Consider the following 21,934-nt stretch of genomic DNA (forward strand, 5'->3'; position numbering starts at 1 on the left):
ATGGGAATGGCACTGCCTGTGGATTGTGTAACTCTTGGATTTATCATTTAAATACAGTGCAGCAGCCATAGCAACAGGGCTGTTAGGATTGGAGAGCCCAAGTATAGTTACTTTAAGTTGTTATTTTAAGGTAAGAAATTGGTAATGGCTTGTGTTACAGATGGTTTTGGTTTTTTTCCTCAACCTTGCAGGCTGATCTGTGTGTCCCTCGTTTGAATGAAGGGGACCAGGTAGTCCTGATTAATGGTAGGGACATAGCAGAGCATACCCACGACCAAGTTGTGATGTTTATTAAAGCCAGCTGTGAGAGACACTCAGGGGAACTGGTGCTCCTAGTTCGACCCAATGGTGAGTGCCTTGTGCATCATAATTAAAAATAAAAATCCACACCCTGCTCTCAGTTTCTAACCTCCATTTTGTGTCCTGGCATGGAATGTGTAACCTGTAAGAAATAACTCCCTTCCCTGAAAAGGAATTGTCACAACAGAGTGTATCGATCCCATAATCTAAGGAGCTGTGTATAACTAAGTGTTGCAAAATAATAAAGTCAGGCATAAAATATTTCTAACAGTGAGATAATTTAAATTTTGTTCTCACTCTTATTGATAGAAATGTCCAGAAAGCTATATGGATATTGAATATATTTCATAAGGTTATTATTGTTCTCTTAAGGAAAATTTAGACCAAACACAAACAAAAAACCCCCTACCAAATACTCAGTGTTTGGGTGACATTGGAAGTCAGTACATACAAAATCCTTCCATATATTTTTAAATCAATCCAAAACCACTGGTAACATTTCTACTGAGGAGTTTTAGTAGAAGTGCTAAAATGCAGTCTAAGTAAAAGCTTATGTAGTGTATTCACAAAATACACTGTTGGAGCATAGCCAGCAGATGATAACTGGATTTAATTCTGCTGCACTTCCTAACTTACAGTGGAGTTGGAGAGGAAAAAGCAGAATGAAAAATATTGACATTTAATTGGAATAATTGAAATTACTTTTGCAGAGTACCTCATTCACCTCATAATTTTTTTTCCCTTTTTCACTAATTTGCACTCCCCACTTACATGTGCTGTCATTCTGTGTATAAGTTCTCTTGCAGCTTTTGTGTGCTTACTTTCTTTTCAGACAAAATTATGAGCTTTGTTTGCACATTTTCTAAAACAAACTGTCTTTCCCTTTGCATGTTAATTACCTTTGTATTCTGGATAAAAACATGTGAGTTGTAGAAGTGAGGAGTTGCCAGTTTCCTTCTTTGTAGTGATGTAAAATAATTTAAAAACAGGCTTTTGAACAGCATATGTCTGTTATGTGTAGCAGAGGATACATATAATTTCTGAGCTTATAGGCAAGAAACCCATAGAGCATTGATAGCTTTATAATGCCATGTATCAAATGCAATTTTCTCAGGTGGTCTGCACATCTTGCCCTAATTACTGAAGCCTAAAATGAGTTCTGAGTGAATTGTAAGTAAAATATAAATGCAGCTATAATGATATCAGAGGCATGGTGTGAGAATCTGAGATTTGAGAGTTATATCAGACAAGGCAGGGTATAATGTGATTTTTGATCAAAATTTTAGCTGTTAGTGATGGGCTTTCACTTAAAATTACTATTACACTAAAGAAAAAAATAGTTTTGTCATGGATTATAATGATCAGTGAAGGCTCTCTGTCCTTGCTGACGGGGACTAAAATCAATGTGCTAATAAGTGTGGATTTTTCTACAGGAGAAATGTAGTAGTTTTGCTATTTTAAATAAATAACTTACAGCTAACTTTAGTCAAACAGCATCTTCAGAGCATTCATACCTTTTCTTGTTGTAGCTGTCTACGATGTTGTGGAAGAGAAGCTGGAGAGTGAGCCTGATTTTCAGTACATCCCTGAGAAATCTCCCCTTGATGGTGTCCATCAAGATGACAATGCTCTGAGGGAGTCCATGATTCAGTTAGCAGAGGGGCTCATCACTGGAACTGTCCTGGCTCAGTTTGATGTGAGTACTGAATTGCCTGGAGCTGGGGGCAAGTTCCACCTCTTTTGGGACAGCAATTATTTTTAAATGAAGCAGATTTCAGTTAAATTTCAGTACAGTCAGCATTCTTTGGGAAAACAATTGCCTTACATTCTCAAAAGAAAAATAACCAAGGGAAAAAATCAATCCTGTATTGTATGTGCAAATTAAGAACACCTAATCCTGGGTTTTAGTTTTATAAATAGTTTTATTGATTACTTACACTTCTTGTGGTTATCAGGGACATTCTAATAAAATACTTTCATAAAGATGAAGGCTGAAGAATGTCTACCAAAATATGTGTTCTGTACTCAGGCCTTCATTCCATACCTAGGTTGCTGTAGAAACTGAATGACACTGACATTCTATAGGCATTCTTGATGAGGGAAGGTGAAATAACCAATGGAAAATACTGCCGTAATGTTAAAGGCTAATGTAACTGTGTTTTTTATAAATGGTTGATTTTTACTGACATATTTCAGAACAGTGGTGCATTTTCTGTGGGGCATTAAGCTGCTGATAGCCATGGTCTTTCTTCAACACTGGCTTGGTGATATCCCTCTTAAATGCATGAGGTCAAGTGGCTTAAAGCAGGAAAGTGTAGGTTTGTAAAACACAGCAGGGCAAATTCTGTGAATTCCTCACCAAATGGAGACCTAGCATTGTATTTTGCAAAATATATCTATAAAATACATTTTATATACTATTCTTTAAGAACTTTGGTAAAATTTCCTTTTATATTTAGAAAGAGCAGATTTTTTTTTTCTAAATTATTAAGAATTCTGCTTTAATACAAGTTTTATTCTCCCTAGCAGGTTCAATGTGTAAAAGTTTTTTAAACTGCTTTTTTTGAACCTGGATCGTTTCACTGATGTTTTTTTGTAGCACAAGGGTTGTGGCAATGCATGACTAAGGCATGAAAGGGCAGGAACCTCTCAAAAGCAATTTTGTACAGGAAAAGAGCAAAGTAACCAGGATTTGCTCTAAAGTTATTGGAATACAGAAGGACATCTGGGGAAAAAAACCAAAAATTCTAACTGAAAGAAGTGCAATATAGGTTGATGCCTATACACAACATAATCTGCTTGTCCCAAATGACCAAGTGGGATGTCATATCAGTGAGTTCACTTACCACTATACAATACTAGTTTTTCTCTGGATTAATGTTCTAGTGGAAGATTGAAATTTAATGTTCATTTTGTCTTTAACCAAGTTTTGGCTACATCTTGGTCATTTTTAGTGATCCCAGAGCATAACTAAATTTATAGTGCTTTATTTTTAAATGTGTTTTCATGTTTGTGGAAACTACTGTTGCTCCATAGTTTATGTTCTAAAAAGCACTTCTTTTTAGAGCAAATTCTCTTTAGGCAAATAATGTAATAATGAGACTGTTGCATTTATTATGTTCTGACCATCAGCTTTGTCTTTTAGCAATTGTATAGGAAAAAGCCTGGAATGACAATGTCTTGTGCCAGATTACCTCAAAACATTTCCAAAAATAGATACAGAGACATTTCGCCTTGTAAGTATTGCTATGTCTGTATGTGCTCTGAAAGTATTTTACTGTGCTTACTAAATTAGTAACATCTTCCTGAATTTTTTCTTCAGATGATGCTACACGGGTTATTTTAAAAAGTAATGAAGATTACATCAATGCAAATTATATAAATGTGAGTAGTATTTTTCAGAAGTGCTTCTGATATGAAGGAATTCTATAGTTTTTCAATGAAAAAATTAATTTTAAAAATCTTTTTTCATGAATCTAGTTCAGGCTGGAATACTAAGCCTCTAGTCAGGTGATTTGAAATTTCCTGTAGACAATTTCCTTCCTAATGTTTGGTGGCACATCTTTTCAGAAATGTTTAAAGTCTAGCCCTGCATTTAATGTGAAAAAATGCAAACTGAAGCCAGCCCTCTCCAGAGCCATTAATTCTTCTTTTCTGATTACTTTCCTGACAGTTGTGTTCAACAACAGTAAAGTTTAATTTGGCATCAATTTCTTTTGCTTCTTATTTTTTTCATTGTTAGTAACAGAAAAATTACAGCTACTTACTGTAATGAAAAAAACTCCAGATATTAAATTCTGAGATCTGTGTTTTAAAACCTAGTGTCAAAAAGCCACAGAGCAAGAAATAGTTGCACCTGAATTATTTGCCAACTGCTCTGTAATTTCTTTTTTCACCCATTAATCTTCATTGTGGCAACTACATGACTGTCAGTAAAGTGTAAAGTGTATTTGAGTCTTTGTAGTAATTTGCATGTGAAACACTTAAAGAATTTTTATCTGTGCCAATTCATATTTGCTAGCCTGTAAGAAATGGAATTAATGTCATGGCTGCTTTTTTAAAAATCAGTTGCTAAACTGTAAATGTCTGATGCCTGACTTTTATTTGCTGTAGGAATTGAAATAATGACTTTGTCTTCTTTTAGATGGAAATCCCTTCTTCCACAATAATAAACCAGTACATTGCTTGCCAAGGTCCATTACCAAACACTTGTCCTGATTTCTGGCAGATGACTTGGGAGCAAGGCTCTTCCATGGTTGTGATGTTAACAACTCAAGTAGAACGGGGCAGAGTAAGTAAAACATTTCCTTAAATGCCACTTCCACAATATTCTAAAAAACTGTTGGTGATTAGCCTTTAAAATATTAGAGGAATATATTGTGATGGCATATAATATGTCAAGGGGATAGTAGGAAGTAGTATTAAACTAGAAAAGTGTAGGTAGAGTAGATATAAGGAAGAAATTTTTACAATGTGAGTGGTGAAATACTGGCACAAGTTGCCCAGAGGTGGTGAATGTTCACTCTCTGACTGAAGGTCGTGTTGGATGGAGCTCAGAGTAACTCAGTTTAGTTGGAGAGCTCCCTGCTCACTGCAGGGGGCTGGACTGGATGGTCTTTAAAGGTCCATTCCAACCAGAACTGTTCTGTCAGTCTGTAACTGTTTTTCATAAGAACAGTGCATTCCTACTTCTTTTGCAATGATGAGTCTGAGATTTTAAACCTTCTGGAGTTCTTAATGCAGCCAATAGTTAAACTTTGTTCAGTCCTGAAATACACTTAACTCTTCATGTATTTCCTCAAATACTTTCAGTCTGCTTTGTTAGGTTCCTTATTGTAAAGTAAAAAGCATCTAGAATTTAGCTTCATAGAACTTTTTTTCTCCAAACTTCAAATGAAGGAACTCCAAGAAGTTCCATCAGTTTTCATAGAATACTTCTTTGATATGTAGTGAGATTAATTTTTAAGGCAGCCTAATACAGCTTTGTAGGGTTAATGTCCCATGCCTGGATGGGTGTCTTATCAAGGATGTTCCTAAAACTTGAACTCTAAAATTTCCCATAAAATATTATTCTGTTATAAAGATTTGTTTAATCATCTGAAATAATCATTGCCCTTTAATTTGTATATGACATGTGTTAAAATAGAATACCAGTAATAGAGTAATTAAGAGTTAAAATTAGTAAAAATAATTGTGTGTGGTGCTATAAAAGGCCTCAGGTGAATTTTTTTGGCTTGTTTGGTTTTGGTTTAAGCTGTAGTTTCTCCTTAATAACTTTGGATTTCATGCAGTTCTATCCTTTGGAGATAGGCAAAACAATCAGGTGTGGTCATACACAGTGTAATTCCTGAGTTACTTGGTTTAGTCTGGAGCATTCACAGTAGCACTGGCTGGTTAAGTGTGTGGACAGAAATGACTGTCTGCTATAATTCAGTGTAGTGGAATTCCTCCATATCAGGATTTCTTTTGAAGATGGATTTATAATGGGTTGTGGTTGTTCTGACCAGCTTGTAGTTCAGCTGTCTGTATGTATTCTGACTTTTTAACAACCATATACTTGCTGTGAGGTCAGGACTCTATATAGAATTAAAATAATTGAAGGGAAGTTGCAGTGGTTTTAAACCATTTTTCAGTGACTCAGTGTTTGCATGATGCTGCCTGCTCCCAAATAACCATGATTAGAGGGAATTTCAGTACAAGTGCCCTTTTACTTTGAGTTTTCTTTGCAGATCTGCTAAGAACAGACTTGCAATAGCAGTTCTCTGAGGTTCCCCCACCCCTTCAATAATGATATTTGTGGAGTTCTTTAGAGAGCTGCTTAATAATGAAATAAAAGGCCTTATCTGTCTTATACCCATAGGCAGACTCCCTGCTCTAAAGCTGATCATGAGGCTTCTGACATCACTATCCCACTGCATGCCGGGATGTCTCAGTGGAGCAGGAAGTCTGCAAATCTGGCTGCTCTTAAAGACTCGCCAGGTGGGTTGGAAATGCAAAAGTACACTTGAGCTGAAATGACCTCTGTCATTAGGCATTCAAACCATATTTCAGAAAATCACAGTGTTTGAAGTTTTCATTCACATTTGAGGACTTGATTGGGAGTCCCTGAAGTCCACCATCCTCATCCCCTTATTTTCTGCATTAGCTTAGCAACGTTTTTGTTGCGTATTTCCCTTTTTTTTTGTTTATTCTTTTCCCATCTAAGTGTTCTTTGAGAAGATCAGATTAGGATTCTGAAGGTCAGAAATATTTATAAAGCAGCATCTTTGTCAGTCAAGTGTTAAGATGGAGTATTTATAGACAAAGTCTTAAAAAAATTGTAATGGATGTTAAAGGCGGCATCCATCTTCAATTAAACTAATGCAAGAGCTGGTGCATGTGTCCTCTTGGAAAGAGAAACAGGAAATCTTTATGATACCCTATTTTATAAACAGTAATCAGGTAACAAAGTCTATTTGGTAAGTAATTAAATAGTGTTTACAAAATGATCAAAATAATCTGTAACAAATAAAGGTATAAAAACTAGAGGAAATGGAAATTATACACTGAATTTAAACACAGGCATCTTTAAAAATGTGTTGACCTTAGGTTAAATGCCATCAGTACTGGCCAGAGCCATCAGGAAGCTCATCATATGGGAATTTTCAGATTACCTGCCATTCAGAAGAAGGAAATCCTGCTTATGTCTTTCGAGAAATGACATTGACTAATCTGGAGGTAAAATCTTAATATATTTTCATGTATTATTCTGCAGAATCCTTGGATACTACCTAAAACATGCATAGATTTTCTTTTCAACTTGGTGGCATATCCATATAAATGAGACTGTTTATTTCTAGAACCCTCTAGAAAACGAATTGTCATATACTTTCCTAGGAGAAATTCTATCCATAAAATGATAACAAACTTTTCAAAAGTGAAAATATCGCTGAGATTCATTTTTCATAATCATATTAATTGGATCACATGAAGGATATATCATTTATCCTAAAAGTTTTTATTGGTGTATTTCATAACCGGGCCAAAGAAAAAGAGTAATAAAAGAAGTTGAGAAACTTGTTATTCCCTTGATGTTTTCAGAACATGAGACATTAGAGGTGTTTCATCATCACACTGATGATGAAAAGTCTTTGTAGAGGCAAATAGTTCTTAATTCCATCTTGAACAGTACATGCTAGAAGATGGAAGATAAATCCTGCTGAAAGATGAATCTGGAGTGGTAACTACATGTATGTAAACAAGGACCTTTTTGGACATGCATTGCACGATTGTCAGGGCATATGTAGTTTTCAGAGCCTTCCCAGCCAGCATTTCAATGTCAGAAATGTTTGGAAATGAGTATCTGGAATTTAGTTCACGTAGTTATTTCTCACTGCTTGAGTTGCCAGTTGAGAAGCCAGTTTTATAGAGCTGCCTTTTAGTCAATTTGCAGTTAAAATTCCTGCCCTGTGTCCTGTTGAGACAATTGCTCATCTTCTATCAGCCGTGGAATCTCTGTAAATGATTCAGTGCCTAAAGGCTATTTAAAGTGCAGTAGCTCCTCTTCTTTTGAAATTCGATTCCGGTTGCCCGGGCTGTCCCCTCCCCTAACCAGAGGCCGATTGATTATATTTGTGATACCACAGCAAGGGCCGAGAGGGAGGGGAAAACAGAGTCATTGTGCCTTGTAGGTGTAGGAGGCTCAGATCAAGCCAACACACTGCTGCTGTTCACACAGGGTCTGAAGGAAAGCTTTTATGTTTGATCTCCCCTCCTTACCGCACTTCTGTCATTTGATCTTGTAAGATGCTATCTTGTTCTGTTAAATTTGGTTTGCTAAGAATATGACCACCTTCTTGTACATCTAGTGTTCAATTAGATTGCTGGTATCCTTTAACTGCTTTTCTATTACATGCTCTGTAATTTTTTTCACCTGTTGAAGATGAAAGCATTTGTGGATTTCCTATTTTACTTTTAAGGAAAAAAAAAAGTAATTGTAAAATCCAGGATGACTGATGGTTAGCTCTCACAAAGCACTGCTAATTGCCTGAAGCCACTTTGATTATGGGTACAAGTTGCTATAAATGTACTGTTGATGTTTATATTATTGTTTTTGGTGCTTTTTAAAAATGGGACTTGAATTACCCTTGATGAAATGTCATGTTTGTGATTAGAAAGAGGAAAGCCGCCAGCTGACCCAAATCCAGTACATTGCATGGCCTGACCATGGGGTTCCTGACGATTCCAGCGATTTCCTCGATTTCGTGTGTCTCGTGCGAAAGAAGAGGGCTGGCAGAGAAGAACCTGTTGTTGTTCACTGCAGGTATCACATTTTTTTTCCCATTTTATTAAATCATCAAAGGGAACTTTTTATCATCAAATAGCTGTTTTGTGCTTTGTTCCTGAAATAAATATTTAATAGTATCTGCTGTGGGGATGACAGGAAAACTCAAACCTTGAAATAAAACAAATATTTAATGTGGTAATCACATTTCAATAAGGAAGATTTTGAACAGCAACATGTGTTGATCTGTTCAGGCATTTTGCTGGGATGTTTTGGGTTTTTTTCCAATTTAAATGCTTGTGGTAACAATCTACATAATAATTCAGGGAAATGGCAAAAGATACTTGGTAACCATGAGGAATAGGTTCCTGTTCTACAAAGCTCTAGAGTAGTTGTGTTAATAATCCATAGTGGAAAATGTGGCTGGTTTATTAAAAGATCAATTAAAACACATTTTCTCTCAAATCTGCAGTCTTAGGCTATGTGGTATTTTGATGCTTACATTAAGATGAAACATTTTTCTCAACAGTTTACCTTTGTCATGAGTTAAAATAGCTGTTGTTTAGATCTTTACATACACATGAAATGTAATTTTTCTTTTCCTTGGGCAATACTTTGTTATAGCATTCTCCATTCCTTTAGTGAATTTCAAGACCTTAATCATTTTAAAATACCTGATTGGCAAACTAGAATAATAGTAGTTGTTTTCAAATGAACATGTGCTATCACAATTCTTGGGGAGCAGTTCTGTGAATATTTGACCTCTCAATTCTGAATACTCCCCAAAGAGTCAGTGTAACTGAGCCAGGCATATATCGTTCTTTTCAGAGAGAAGCTGAGAAGTGTTAGGGATAAAACAAATTTGAAGACTACAATAAACTGGACATTTATTGAAGGAGATGAAAGAAAAAGAAAAATACACCTTGTGTATCAGAAATTGTATTTCATTAGTTCTGCTCTCAAATTCTGTTTTATGCAGGTCAGGGTGAATCTGACTAGGGAAACTAGTACCAGAATGCCAGTGTCTTAACTGGTACTGCTTCTCAGCTTCCATTATTAATATACTTCTGGTTAATATGGTTGTGCAAAGATGGTGAAAATGGCAGCCAAATACACCCTCCATGTTATAAAAAGTGCAGAAACACTGGAAAAACAACATTGGAGAGTAGGAACCGTTTCATTCATCTCAAGGAGGCACAAGTTCAGCTCCAAACTGATAATTTCAATGTGCAATTGAAGCTTTATGAAAAATGTATGTTTCACAGAAGAAAAGAGATGGATTATCACAGTTGAACATAATTTACTTAATTGGCCCAACTTGGTGGCTGTTGGGAAGTATAACCAAATTCCAGCAGGGAGTCAAGCAGAAGGAGCCCAGGTGTTCCTCCATATGGTGCATGCACTCTATTTTTAACATCTCTTCAGTATAATGGGACAGGGCATTAGTGCAACAACATTTGTTTTCAGGACTAAGCCACCAACTTTAGTGTGAGGAATCCAAGTAGCCAATAGAAAATTATTTTATTTTGTACAATAATAATAATGTAAAAACAAAATGGTCCATACCCATAGAGATTATAAAGCAACCAATACCTTAAGGAGTTGGAAAGGTTTTTGTTATATTGAGCTGCATAAACCACTAGTTTCTGATGTTGTATCATGTGGTTATTTTTATCTTTACAAGCTCTTACTAGTTTTGTTGAACAGTTTCTAATTCTTGTTCTAGATGAGATAGGAACCACCCATCCTGTCCATGCCTTTCATGATTTTCATGCCTTGTCTCAGTGTTCTACTCCATCAGTCAGTGACTGCCTTTTCTAAGCTGAAGAGTCCTACCCTACCTTATGTTTGTCATAGGGGAATTATCACATTTTCCATCGTTGTTGCCCTCTGAATCTTTTGAAATTGTAAAATGAGTCATTAGGTTCTTTGACAGTTACTGTTTGTTTGTGCCTGGATTTGATAAAGCATTCTGCATTTAAGTTCTATACATATAAATTCTAGAAATATAAATATTACTGAATCATTTTATATAACCAGCACATGTACAGCTTGTCTTAAAATTCTTATGACATCACTGAAATATAGAGTAGCTTTAATGCCACCTTCTGGACAAAGATTCAAATAGTAGTTTAGCCAGACTTATTTTGAAGTCACTCTTTAAAATCAGAACAAGTGACTTCCAAAGTTTGAAATGTTTATATTAATCACTTTAGATCCAAATAATTTGATTTATTGTATGAGTTAGGATAATGCTGGCATTTCAAAATATGTATTTGTTCCTATATTCCAGTATGGGGAAACATTTGTTGTCCATTTAAAAAATGCAACATTAATTGAAAGATTTGAAACTGTTCGTTGAATTCAAGGCTAAATATTCAGTCTTCAAGGCCTGCCATTTCTGGAAAAGCCTAGGTGTACATAAAACAAAGTAGATGAATCTTTATGGAAAAGATATTTTTCTGTAAGCTCTCTTGATAATTTTTCCATTCTGAGATGTGTATGTTGTGGTACTTCCTTGTCTTGAAAGGGATTGCTATCATGTATTCCTTTTAATAACAAGAAAACAATCCTTATTGTCAGCCTACAGAAGTTTCTAGTAATTGTTGTTTTACTTGGAAGTAGGAAGGTATGCATTGCTTGAAGGACATGAATCTGATTTTATTGGCCCAACATTGCAGAGGTCATTTCAGCAATGGCCCAGCTGACACAAAGTGTCCAGCATGCACTGGTGTTTTGTTATCCCCTAGATGTCAGTGTGGTTTGTAACGGGATCCTACCAGACATCTCTGTCAGTTCAGCTCAGGGGATGGCTGGGTGAGGCACTTCCTCCTCCCAGGAGGGGCAGTTCTGGTGGGTACCTGGTGGGCTTTGCTCTGTTCAGCCAGGACTGAGGCTGCTTCCAGACACAGGCACAACCAGTCCTGTCCCTGCCCCAGCAATATGGGAGCCATAATGGGCAACCCTGAGAATCCAGGAGAAGGAAGATCTTTAAGTATGAGCTGTTCTCCAGACACTTGATTTCATTTTCCACTTTGTGTTTTTGTTGCTGTTGCAGTGCTGGGATTGGCCGGACAGGGGTTCTGATCACGATGGAGACAGCCATGTGTCTCATTGAGTGCAATCAGCCTGTTTATCCTCTGGATATTGTAAGAACCATGAGAGATCAAAGAGCCATGATGATCCAAACACCTGTGAGTATCATCCCTGCTGTTCTGGGCTGCAGAACAATGATTTCCTGTGATCCAGTCATACTGGATGGGTTTTTAATGCACTTGTTGATCATAATGCAGAGATCACCTTTATCCAGTGTAGCTGTAGCCTTGGCTCCAAGTAAAAATAAATTCTTAAGGCTATTGGAAAGGAGCAATTCTTTAAATTTCTACAGAGAAAACTTGAAAAAAGGGCAGCAGCTCTTTCAGGGATACCTGGCAAATAATGACAAAAAGGTCAATTTTAAGCAGTGTAAAAATCACTCAGAGAAGAAAGAAGGAGCTTAATTCCAGGTGTTAAGAATGGGAGTAGTATAAAAGATAAACACAGAAAGAACCAAAGTATGCAAGAAAAAACTTTGGTGATGAAATTCAGTGATTTTATGATGCCTTAGTTGTAATGGAAACAAGCCTTAATTATGCTCTGTAAATGACTTAAAGGGAAGTGTTCAGAGAAATAATATTTGTAAAAATCAGTGTGTTAAATCTAATGTGAGATGCGTCAAAGCAATCATAAGTCATTTTTTCTTTAGTCTAAAAAAAGTAACTTACTACAGGATTCTTTTGAGGGTTTCATACCTTAAGATACCAGAACTTATCATGCACCTGTAAGATTTAAGTTTTGTGAGATAATTCATGTATTATATTTCAGATTTGTGAGAGTTTTAGAACAGATTTAGAGACTTGTTATTCTATCAGTCAGGTATTGCTTATCTCTAAAAGCAGTTTAGTGTAGTGTTTACATTTTTAGAAAGTACCTAAAAAGGGTGAAAAGTTTGAGTGGTGTTGCCTTTCAGAAAGAAAAAAAGAAGATTGGATTTTTGGTTGTTCCAAACTTCGGATAGTTGCAGGTTTTTTTATTTTTTTGAAAGAGTAATCATGAGTAATTGGTGTAGTTTTACTCACAGTATACAGCATTTAGAGAAAAAGCATCTTGAAGGAGAAAAGGCATTAGATCCAGTATTGAATCACAATTACTTGAAGGTAGTTGCTGTAGTAATTTTCATGTTCCCGCTGCTGTTCCTCGAATGAAATTTGAATAAAATTTTTTTGTTCTTCAGAGAGTATTAAGGCTGACAAAAACTATATATGTGTCTCCATTTCTAGTTCATCAGTCATTCAGTGCTGCTGAATTCGTTTTCCAGTACTCATGTTTCACTAAAAAGTTGTATTCAGGTAGCACAGGAAGGATGAGAAAGGTGATGATACATGAAAAATAGCAAAGGATGGCTCTTGCTGTTTGTGACAGCTCTTAGGATGGATAGCTGTCTCTCTAACATATGTAGAGGGGGAGAAGGTGGTATTAGTAAAGGTAGGAGTTGCAGTGGTAAGAGTTTTAACGGCATTTTTTCACAGTATGTGCTCACTATAATCTGGTGTAATATAATCTAGTTTCTTAATTTTTCTTAGAAAACAAAAAAATGTCAAGGTTCAGTGAAAAGCGGGTGTTCAGCGCATCGGAGGGAGAAGCTCTAATAAAGCAGTTGGGGTTTTTTAGGTTCCGTGCCCCTCCGCCGCTCCCGCTCCTCCCCCGGCGGCCCAGCCGGGCCCGCGTGTGCCGCGGTTCGCTCGCTGTCCGCGGGGGGGCGCTGTGCGCGGCCGCTCCGCCGCCCTCCGGCGCGCCGGGGACAAACGGGGATTTACCCCCAAGGAGAGAAATGAATGTTTCATATACACCCGGCAGCATGGCAGATAATCGCTCTAGTGCTAGATGTGTTCATAATCTCTCAAGATCTGACATCACTAATTGCTGCATAGAGAAGGCTGTTCCACAACACTGACAGTGCAGCTGTGCTGGAGTTCTAACCAGCAGAGACTCGTTGTGCAGGATGCAGTGTGAGTTGTGGTGCTTTGCATTTATTTCAGTTTGTTTTCATTATATTCTAATTTGATTACTGTCGGGTTTTTTAACTCTTATTTGAATAAAACAAACTGTTAGTCCCCTCTGTGTATGCAGGTGCTAGACTTCAATGCCTTGAAGAGTTATACATTATATAACGTTAAGAAACGGGAGGTTTGGGTTTTTAAAACATGAAACATTTCTTTTAAATCAGATTCTGACAGGGAGGTGCCAGTAACATGCCTGAGTTAATGTAAGTATGAAAAAGTGCTTTGAAACTATGGCTTCTAAATCCAATGGCATGGAAACCTCAGGTCAGTGAAATTTCAGCAAGGAAATAAAGAGGAGAAAATTGCTAAATAGGTGATGTTGTAATAGTAATACTGGGGTTTTGGGTTATGACTTTCGGTATATATTTCAAAGGGCCATTCATCCTATTCTTCTGTTGAGAAACAAAATGCTTTCATCTAAAGTTCCTTTTGGATTATGTTTCCTAAACTAACTTTGAAACACAGTTCTTGGCCTGTCAAGAGAATGGGGTGGGGAAATCTTAGAGGCCTTTTCTGTTTCCAAATGACATTTTTCAATTACATTTCTTTTCAATTTACTGAATCTACTTTCCTTTTCAGAGTCAGTACAGATTTGTATGTGAAGCTATTTTGAAGGTGTATGAAGAAGGATTTATTAAACCTTTACAAGCATCACTGCATAAGTAAAGAGCAAAAAACCTATGATATCAATTGAGGAATCCTGTCCTCTATAATGAACTGGCAACATTCTTTGTGCCATAATACTGCTTGCAGGAAATGATAGTGAAGTACAGCAAAGAATTGACAAAGGACTTTGAAAACTTCAGCACTGTTGCACTTTACGTTGAAACAAAATCAGTCTCTGAAACTCTTCTAACCTTCATCTGTTTGAAGACTTTATTTTCGTGATTTGCTCCGAACAAACCATGGACTGAAAGAACTGATTGTGTTCAGGGTAATCGCTGATATTTCATTGTAGTGCCATATACTGCGCTTCTGGTTGAATTGCTACAAACAAGGCTTGGAATTATTTCACTCTGTTTTACACCCATGTCTCTTAAAATGAAAAACAAATGAAAAAATACACTAAGCCATGGTCTTTTTCCAGTGCTAGGTTTATTTACTATGTACAGACTCTCACAGTTTTGTTTTTTACAACATTAGCAATATTGCCAATACTAGATAGATACACACTGCCTACTGATGCAGCACACTTTGTCCTACACCCTGACTAGAGACCAGCTGGTTGTTAGAGGAGAGCTGGCATCTGTTAACCCAGCAGTAGCTGCATAATGCCCACTTACCAGCATCTTGTACAAATAATAACAATAAAAAATTTAAAAAACCAACACATAAATAAACAGCATTTCTTTGGCACAGCTCGTGTGTCATACACTGGTGTATTCTGATTTGTGTGACTTCAGATTATGTGATGGGAACTAGTGCATGCATTATGTCTTAACCCCTTAAGTGCCTTGAGACTTACAGCGTACATCCAGTGAAAGGCACTCATGATTTCATGGGGGTGGTATTGTCCTGTCATATTTATCTTAATGGGTTCAGATTTTTTAAATGGCCCTTGGTGCTTGAAGTATGTTACCACAAGGGGTCATGGAAATACCATTCCCTCTTTTGTTATACAAGTACCTGTGTGCTACTCTCTGTAGCAAAAGCACCTCTGCCAACTTACTGAATGAGCATTGTATGCTGCTGTGCTGTAATTATATCAAAAATCTGACACATTCCTTCATTCCTTCCAACTAGTAACTTACTAGCATCTTACTACAAAATGCTGATAGGTCATTAGAAGCTGATACCTTGTTTTATCCTTTTATTGAGAATAGCTGTTTTACTCGATTAGACATAACTCTTTAATAGCACTGATAATTAAGTTGAACTTACAATCAGATGTGACTTAATTCCATTACCTTCTAACTAACCTGTTCAGTCCTCATAGTTGATTTCAAGCCATGTTCGTACAGGTCTGCCTTTTATTTTATTTGTTTGGAGGGGAGAAGGGAGGAGAACACTATGAAGTTACCCCAGAACTTAATTTTAATTTCATAATGACCCCAGTCGCCTTCTGTTATGCTTGTGCAAAATTGTTCCAGTTGGTATGGGTTGCATCTTATTTAAGTAGGTAGAAGATTTGTAAGAAATGTCTGTCTGATACAGTATCTGAGCTCATTCTAAAGATGCATAAGTGTCCCCATTTTTAAATATTTTTCTAGTATAGGAGAAACCAAGTCAGAAGCAAGGTACCCAGTGTAATATACTGTAAGAAAAAACCAGTCACTTATTTGACTGCCCTCTGACAGCATAATTTTGTGCCCTCTATTTAAAAGTTTTAATTTATTGTATTGGTTTCCTGAAAATGTTTATCCATTAAATTTTGTTGTAAGCTATATATATAGCATAGAATTTAAATGGAAAGTTCTACGCTAAATAATTTTTAACTATTGAAGAATTATATTGTATAATATACTTTGTTCTATGGACATTTGAAACAGATCAGCTATGAACTATTAAATGAAAAGGGATTCAGGCAATGTGAAATCCTGGCTTATGACTTAGTAATGAACAAGAACTACAATGCCAAATGAAAGAGAGTTTTTAATATTTTTAGAAAACAAAATAATATTAGGAGGGCTGTGGCCCTGTTACTTATATTTCTAGATTTGATGCTGAAGTCAATGTTATCCCTCAGTGAAAAATAAATTTTACAAGAATCTCTGGATCTGAACTGAACTGAAAAAGAGTAATATGGTAGCTTTAATCTCAGTTATATTTTAAGCCATTTGCAACAAATAAAAATTCTTTTTTATAATTCTTTAACTTCCGTATGATGAGGTCATTAGCTGAGTTACTGGCTAGTTAGAAGGTTATATTGAACTCAGCACTTAATGTCCAAAAAATAATTTTAAAAAAATCATCCATTATACTGAAAGAAATTTTCTTCATAGTTAAGTTGTAAACAAAGATAGCATTTGCCCTGTTATCCTGAGGGAAATCAGAAATGGAGTTTATGCAGCATTATATAGCATTGGTATGTCACATATTTAAATATTCTTATGTAAAATTGCCCTAGCAGTTCGAGTTCAAAAGTCCCATTTATACCACAATTAAGTGTGGGATGTGTATTGGTCATCTGTCATTACTGTTTTGATTACAAACACAGGCAAGAATAATAGATCTCCTCAAAATTTTCCTCTGCACTGACTTGTAGTTTATTATCTTGCTGCACTGGGGAAAAAAATTGAAACAAAGTACCTATTCTTAGTGAATTGGCCATTAGCAACTCAGTGGCTTTTGGCTGTTCCAAAGCCAGGATAAAGGTAACCAAAAACTGCTTGGGAAAGAGAATAGCACTGAAGCCTTTCTGCAGCATAAATCAGTCATTTAAATTTTTTCTACCTGTTGTGGTATAAATGGCCTTTAAAATATTTTTATATGGCCAAAAAAAGCAAAACTGCTTAATATTTTACTTTGGGTTATGAAGATCTGTATCATCCTTAAGAGTTTTTTAAAGAAGTTTTTGTATGTTTCATGCTGTACAAAACATGAATGTATCTTTCAGACATAATGACTTATAGACCTATATGTGATTGGTGTTATGACTGTTGGATTTTATGAATAATTATTTTCATACCATTTGATTAGGAAAAATGTTGGGTGGGTGTGGGAAAGAGTATGTTTCTAACACTTCCATGATGCAAATCCAGTTAAAGAAAAACAAAAGTAGTTTTCATTGTAAATAAGAGCAATATTATGACAAATTTGTGCCAATGTAAAATGTTAAGATTTTTGGTTTTACTTTTAGGTTCAGATTGAAAACTACCACTACCACCTCTTGTTTAAAATGGATTTGAAGGGGGTTTTTTAGTAGAAAGACATGGGGCTCTAGTGGGGGCTTTAAGTGGTTTTTGGGAGCATTTTTTACTTTTGCTAAATATGAAATAAGATATAGGTGTTATTTAATAACCACCTACAGACTGTCAGCCAGTCCACTTTGAGAAATAGTGCATTAGATATCCCAGGTAACTGAGGGCTGAAAATTTCATTTATCCTGACCTTGGAAGCATTTGGTATTTTCAATCACTTGTAGGTCTTAAGCAGTAAAATATTGCTTTTATGCATTTTATTTTTATCTATTCTCTCCCTGTTACGAGAAAGAGAACGCCTGGGCATTTTTCTCACTAGATTTAATGCTAGCTGACATTTCTTCCACATTTCTCTGTTAAATCTCAAAAGCTTATATGCCATAGAGATAAAGCAATAACACTTCTTCTAGAATATCTGATTACAGTCTGGCACACCATCTAGTACAGGAAGGGTGAGAAAGCAGTTGGGACATTAAGGAACATGAGGAGGTTGTTATGGAACTTGTGTAGTTGGCAACTTTCCGTGGAGACCTTCCAAAAAGCTTCATGGTACCTGTGGGAGGGCCAAAATGCAGCAGATGTGCTGCAGTTATGCTACCCAGGGAAACAGGACGAAGGGAAGGTCTGGCACAGAGCTGTTGGAGCTCCAGGCATGCTGTGGAGCTGAATTATGTGATTTTTTTATGCTTATGCAGTGTGTGCAGGTATGTGGGTGATGTTTGGTGGCTCAGGGAATTAGCATGAGCATGAAAAGCTCTACAGATGCACCAAGCCAAGCAAAAGAAGGTTGTCCAGTACATGTGCTGTAGTTTTGACTGTAGAGCCACTGTGCAGGCAATCAGCAAGCCCCTCAGCCCTGAGGATAAAAGGAGTGATTGGTTATGGTCCACATGAAAATTTTGCATATTTGGACTTCCACCAAGTAGAGGAATGATGTCCTCTAGTATCAGTTGCAGTCTTTTTTGTAGCTCACATCTCAGGTCCACAGTTAGCTGGGTTGGGTGTATTTGCCAATTTTAGTGTACCCATCTTTTGTCTTGAGACTGAAAACGTTCTTTCCCATTGCTACTTCTAGTGCTAGGATCCAGTATGAAGATCTGGTAAAAACATATTCATTGATTAACTGTGGATCTTGCATGAATATGCAGGTATTTATAATTAGCGGTGATTTGGAAGCTGTTAGAAGGAGGAAATGGTTGGTTTGTTTCAGTGTAACTGTTCTGTCCAGTCTCTGTTATCCCACTGCACTTAGTCACTTGTTTGTTTAGAAGTCTGCAAAGGCCAGTTCCTTATCACTGGATTTTACCTCTGTGCTTGTTACTCCCACAGATGTCTGTCTTTTCATAGGACTTCTCCTGCTACAAGTTTTGATCTGGTGCATAAGCTGTAAGTTCTGGCTATTGGCTTTGGCATGTTTTGCTGATTGAGATTTCAATGGTAAAAAGGAGACATTAGCAACTTTCTCAAAAAAAAGCTGAAATATTCCATTTTTAAAATTTAAACATTTTGATTAGTAGCCTTATTTGAAAAAGCCACTAAAATGTCTGATTCTAGTCTGCTGTAGGAAGAATGATGGTTCACAGACTGGCTGGCAGCTTGTTAGTTGTGGTATTTCATATTTAGCAAGCTTACACATTTTAAAGGATAATTTTTTTCAAAGTGTTTTGATGTTTGAATAGTAGCACTTTATGTCATGCTTACTACTGACTGAACTATTGGACAAAATAAATTGGGTTTGGAGAGAGATGCTTAATGGGTTTCTGTACAGAGATGATTTGGCTTACACCCTGGTACGAATGCTTGCTGTTGTTGCAGCCATTTCTTGTTGATTGTTCACGTGTTTCTGAGGGATTTTCAGAAAATAGATATTAATAAGATAATTCTATCATCTCAATTTTCCTGTCTTAATACAAATATGATGCCTACATTTGGGAAAAAAAAAACAAAATAGGAAAAAAAAGGTGCAAATAGAATCTTACAGGGTACTTGTAAATTTATGTGATCTCTCTCATCTAGCTGCAAATTAGCTATGTTTACTGTAAATGTTTCTGCTAAGCATTATTTTTAACATTAGATCAATTACCTGGAAATCAGTATTCTTTTTTTTTTTTTTTTTTACTTAACTTATTTGAATTTTGATAACTAAAGATAATGCACAACAAAGTTTAAGGAAGTTGTCACCCTTTTGCACCTAGGCCAGGGGCCTGAGACATGAGTGAGAGGGTTAAACAGTTTATGTTAAGCTGTTTTGTTTAACTAGAATATATCCACAAGGACTAGACTGTAAATGATCCAGTGCAATTATCTCAGTACATTGGGGCACCACAGTAACAACCCATAATAATGTTACAGGAAAATTAAGGTAAGAGAGTGAAGGTTTTATCTTATCCAGTGTATCCAGATTTGTTTTCCATTTGGTTTGCTTCATTTACCAGTGATCCCATTTTAACCAGTCAATTTGGCAGGGCTGTTTGTGTAAGGTTTGGGGTTTTTTTCTGTAACAGGTGCTATACTATGTGTAAATACAAAGGGAAGAGTACTATTTAGTTCCATCATTAACAATCAGATGGTGGCAATATTTTTGCCAGTTACTTCTGGTAATTAATTTGCATTCCCAGCTGTGGATTTCAGTTGTCAGATTTCATCTCAGTTTCATACTGCTGAATGATGGACTGCAAGTGTGGAGTAAATCATCTCAGAGTTGAACAGCTCTTGCATTGTTTAGACTAACTCTTGTGTATCTTTATTAATACTGGGGGGATGCAAAGGCTCTTCCCATAAGTAGACTTCTGCCTATAAATTTGTTTAAAAGCACATGAGGGGGAGGGAAAAAACAAACCAACAACCTAAATGCATCATCTTGGCTTAGCAGCCAGGGGGGTTGATGGAAAACGATGGAAACTTGAAATTGGTCAACACTGGACAATGTGAAAATAAATTCAGCTTTTGTCACTGCAGCTACTGTATGCTTTAAAGGGCCTTATGTATTTGTCCTCATTTTGATAAAATTAAAATTCTTGCCATTAAAATTATACACTAACTTCTACCGAAAACCAGCAGTTCCCAGGATAAATATGCTAATTAACATTTAACAAGTCTTGTTTTAGTCTTAAGTAAAATTTCATTCTATTATGTGAAAAAATGCTGTTATGCATATTTTGTGGATATATTTAATTTCAGTTGACAAATAGTTGTCTAGGTACAGACTTGAAAATATATATATAGTTTACTTGTGGATCTTAATTGTTTAATTGCAAAATAAAGATGTGCTTTAGTAATTTAAAGTTTAATTTTTTTGCGATTTTCTTGCTACTGTACATGTGGTTTTGCTGTGCCACATTTCTTTGTGTCTGGTGCCAGATAATGTTCACCTTGTATTTTCCTTCTTGACATTGTATAACATAAATACACCCCTGTGGATTGTGCATTAGAAGAGGTTGCAAACTATCAGGAGTTAAGTTGCTCAGTTAAAGCATCAGCCCAAGTTTTTGCCTGAAAATATGTAAATACTGCAAGATCTGCTCTAATGGAAAAATAACTTTTAAATTACCTTTTATGCAGTGAGTGTATTTGAGATAGTGTTCAGCAGAGATGAAAATCTGATCAAAAAGCTGAGGGTATGAGAAACACTGATGTGAAGAACAAAAACTCCAGATGGAAGCTTGTGATGAAGTATTTGCTGCCACAAAGTGAGGGGATGTTCAAAACAAAAGTGGGTAAAGATAATGAAAGGACTTAGGACACAAAACAAAATTCTCGGGAGGGATGAGTGTCTGAGAGCCCTGTGTGTTCTTAATTCCACTGATAAATACAGGACTTTAAAGTGAGGACAGGGTGTTTGGATTTGAAGTACAAAAATATAAACCAGTGGGAAAGCACTTTAAGGACAAAAACAGATTTAAGAAGAGGTTTTTCAATAGGAGATTTGTTTAAACTGGAATAGGAAGACTGGATATAAGACAAGTAGCAGATAACACAGCTGAATGTGTACTGTGCACACTTGGACTGTATCTGAGTAGCAAAGAGGGAGGAAGGAGCAGACTGTAATTACAGGAAGAGTAGCAAGAGGGTGGTGTGAAGTAGAAATTGCAAAAATGAGCAACTGAGTCATTGTGTCTCTAAAGCTACAGGAAGGACATAACCTTTGTGAATGGCTGGAAAGAAGCTCAATTTGAGGAATAGTTGAAGATGGTTAGAACATTTAGGGACAACGTCCAAGAATCAGGGAATTTCCTACAATTCTTTGTCATGTAAGAGAATGTGAACTGCTGTAGACTTAGTAGGCAGGAGACTCCCATTTACCTGGCAGATCTCCACTACCAACTAAGCATCTTTGATATGCAAACCATTGGTTAGTTGATCTGAGAATTCATCAGATATCTGCAAACCCTCAAGATAAATTATTTTTC

At 36.3% G+C, this 21,934-nt stretch overlaps 1 protein-coding gene across 2 annotated transcripts in view; it reads left to right on the forward strand.

Moving 5' to 3' along the window:
- Positions 1-20,809, forward strand: part of PTPN4 (protein tyrosine phosphatase non-receptor type 4) — a 108,896-nt gene extending 88,087 nt beyond the window's left edge. Inside the window, exons 19-27 of one of the 2 annotated variants that reach the window (XM_058027559.1) lie at positions 192-348; positions 1,830-1,996; positions 3,446-3,536; positions 3,623-3,684; positions 4,445-4,591; positions 6,889-7,017; positions 8,454-8,602; positions 11,622-11,757; positions 14,245-20,809. In XM_058027559.1, the coding sequence (XP_057883542.1) occupies positions 192-348; positions 1,830-1,996; positions 3,446-3,536; positions 3,623-3,684; positions 4,445-4,591; positions 6,889-7,017; positions 8,454-8,602; positions 11,622-11,757; positions 14,245-14,331 (1,125 nt within the window). In that variant the 3' untranslated portion in view covers positions 14,332-20,809. Of the gene's footprint in view, positions 1-191; positions 349-1,829; positions 1,997-3,445; positions 3,537-3,622; positions 3,685-4,444; positions 4,592-6,160; positions 6,251-6,888; positions 7,018-8,453; positions 8,603-11,621; positions 11,758-14,244 lie in introns of those variants that run through there. The other variant, XM_058027560.1, reaches the window with a different exon arrangement.
- Positions 20,810-21,934: the final 1,125 nt, after the last annotated feature.

The sequence above is a fragment of the Melospiza georgiana genome, chromosome 7 (genome assembly GCF_028018845.1).
Source record: "Melospiza georgiana isolate bMelGeo1 chromosome 7, bMelGeo1.pri, whole genome shotgun sequence".
In the NCBI taxonomy this organism is placed as follows: domain Eukaryota; kingdom Metazoa; phylum Chordata; class Aves; order Passeriformes; family Passerellidae; genus Melospiza; species Melospiza georgiana.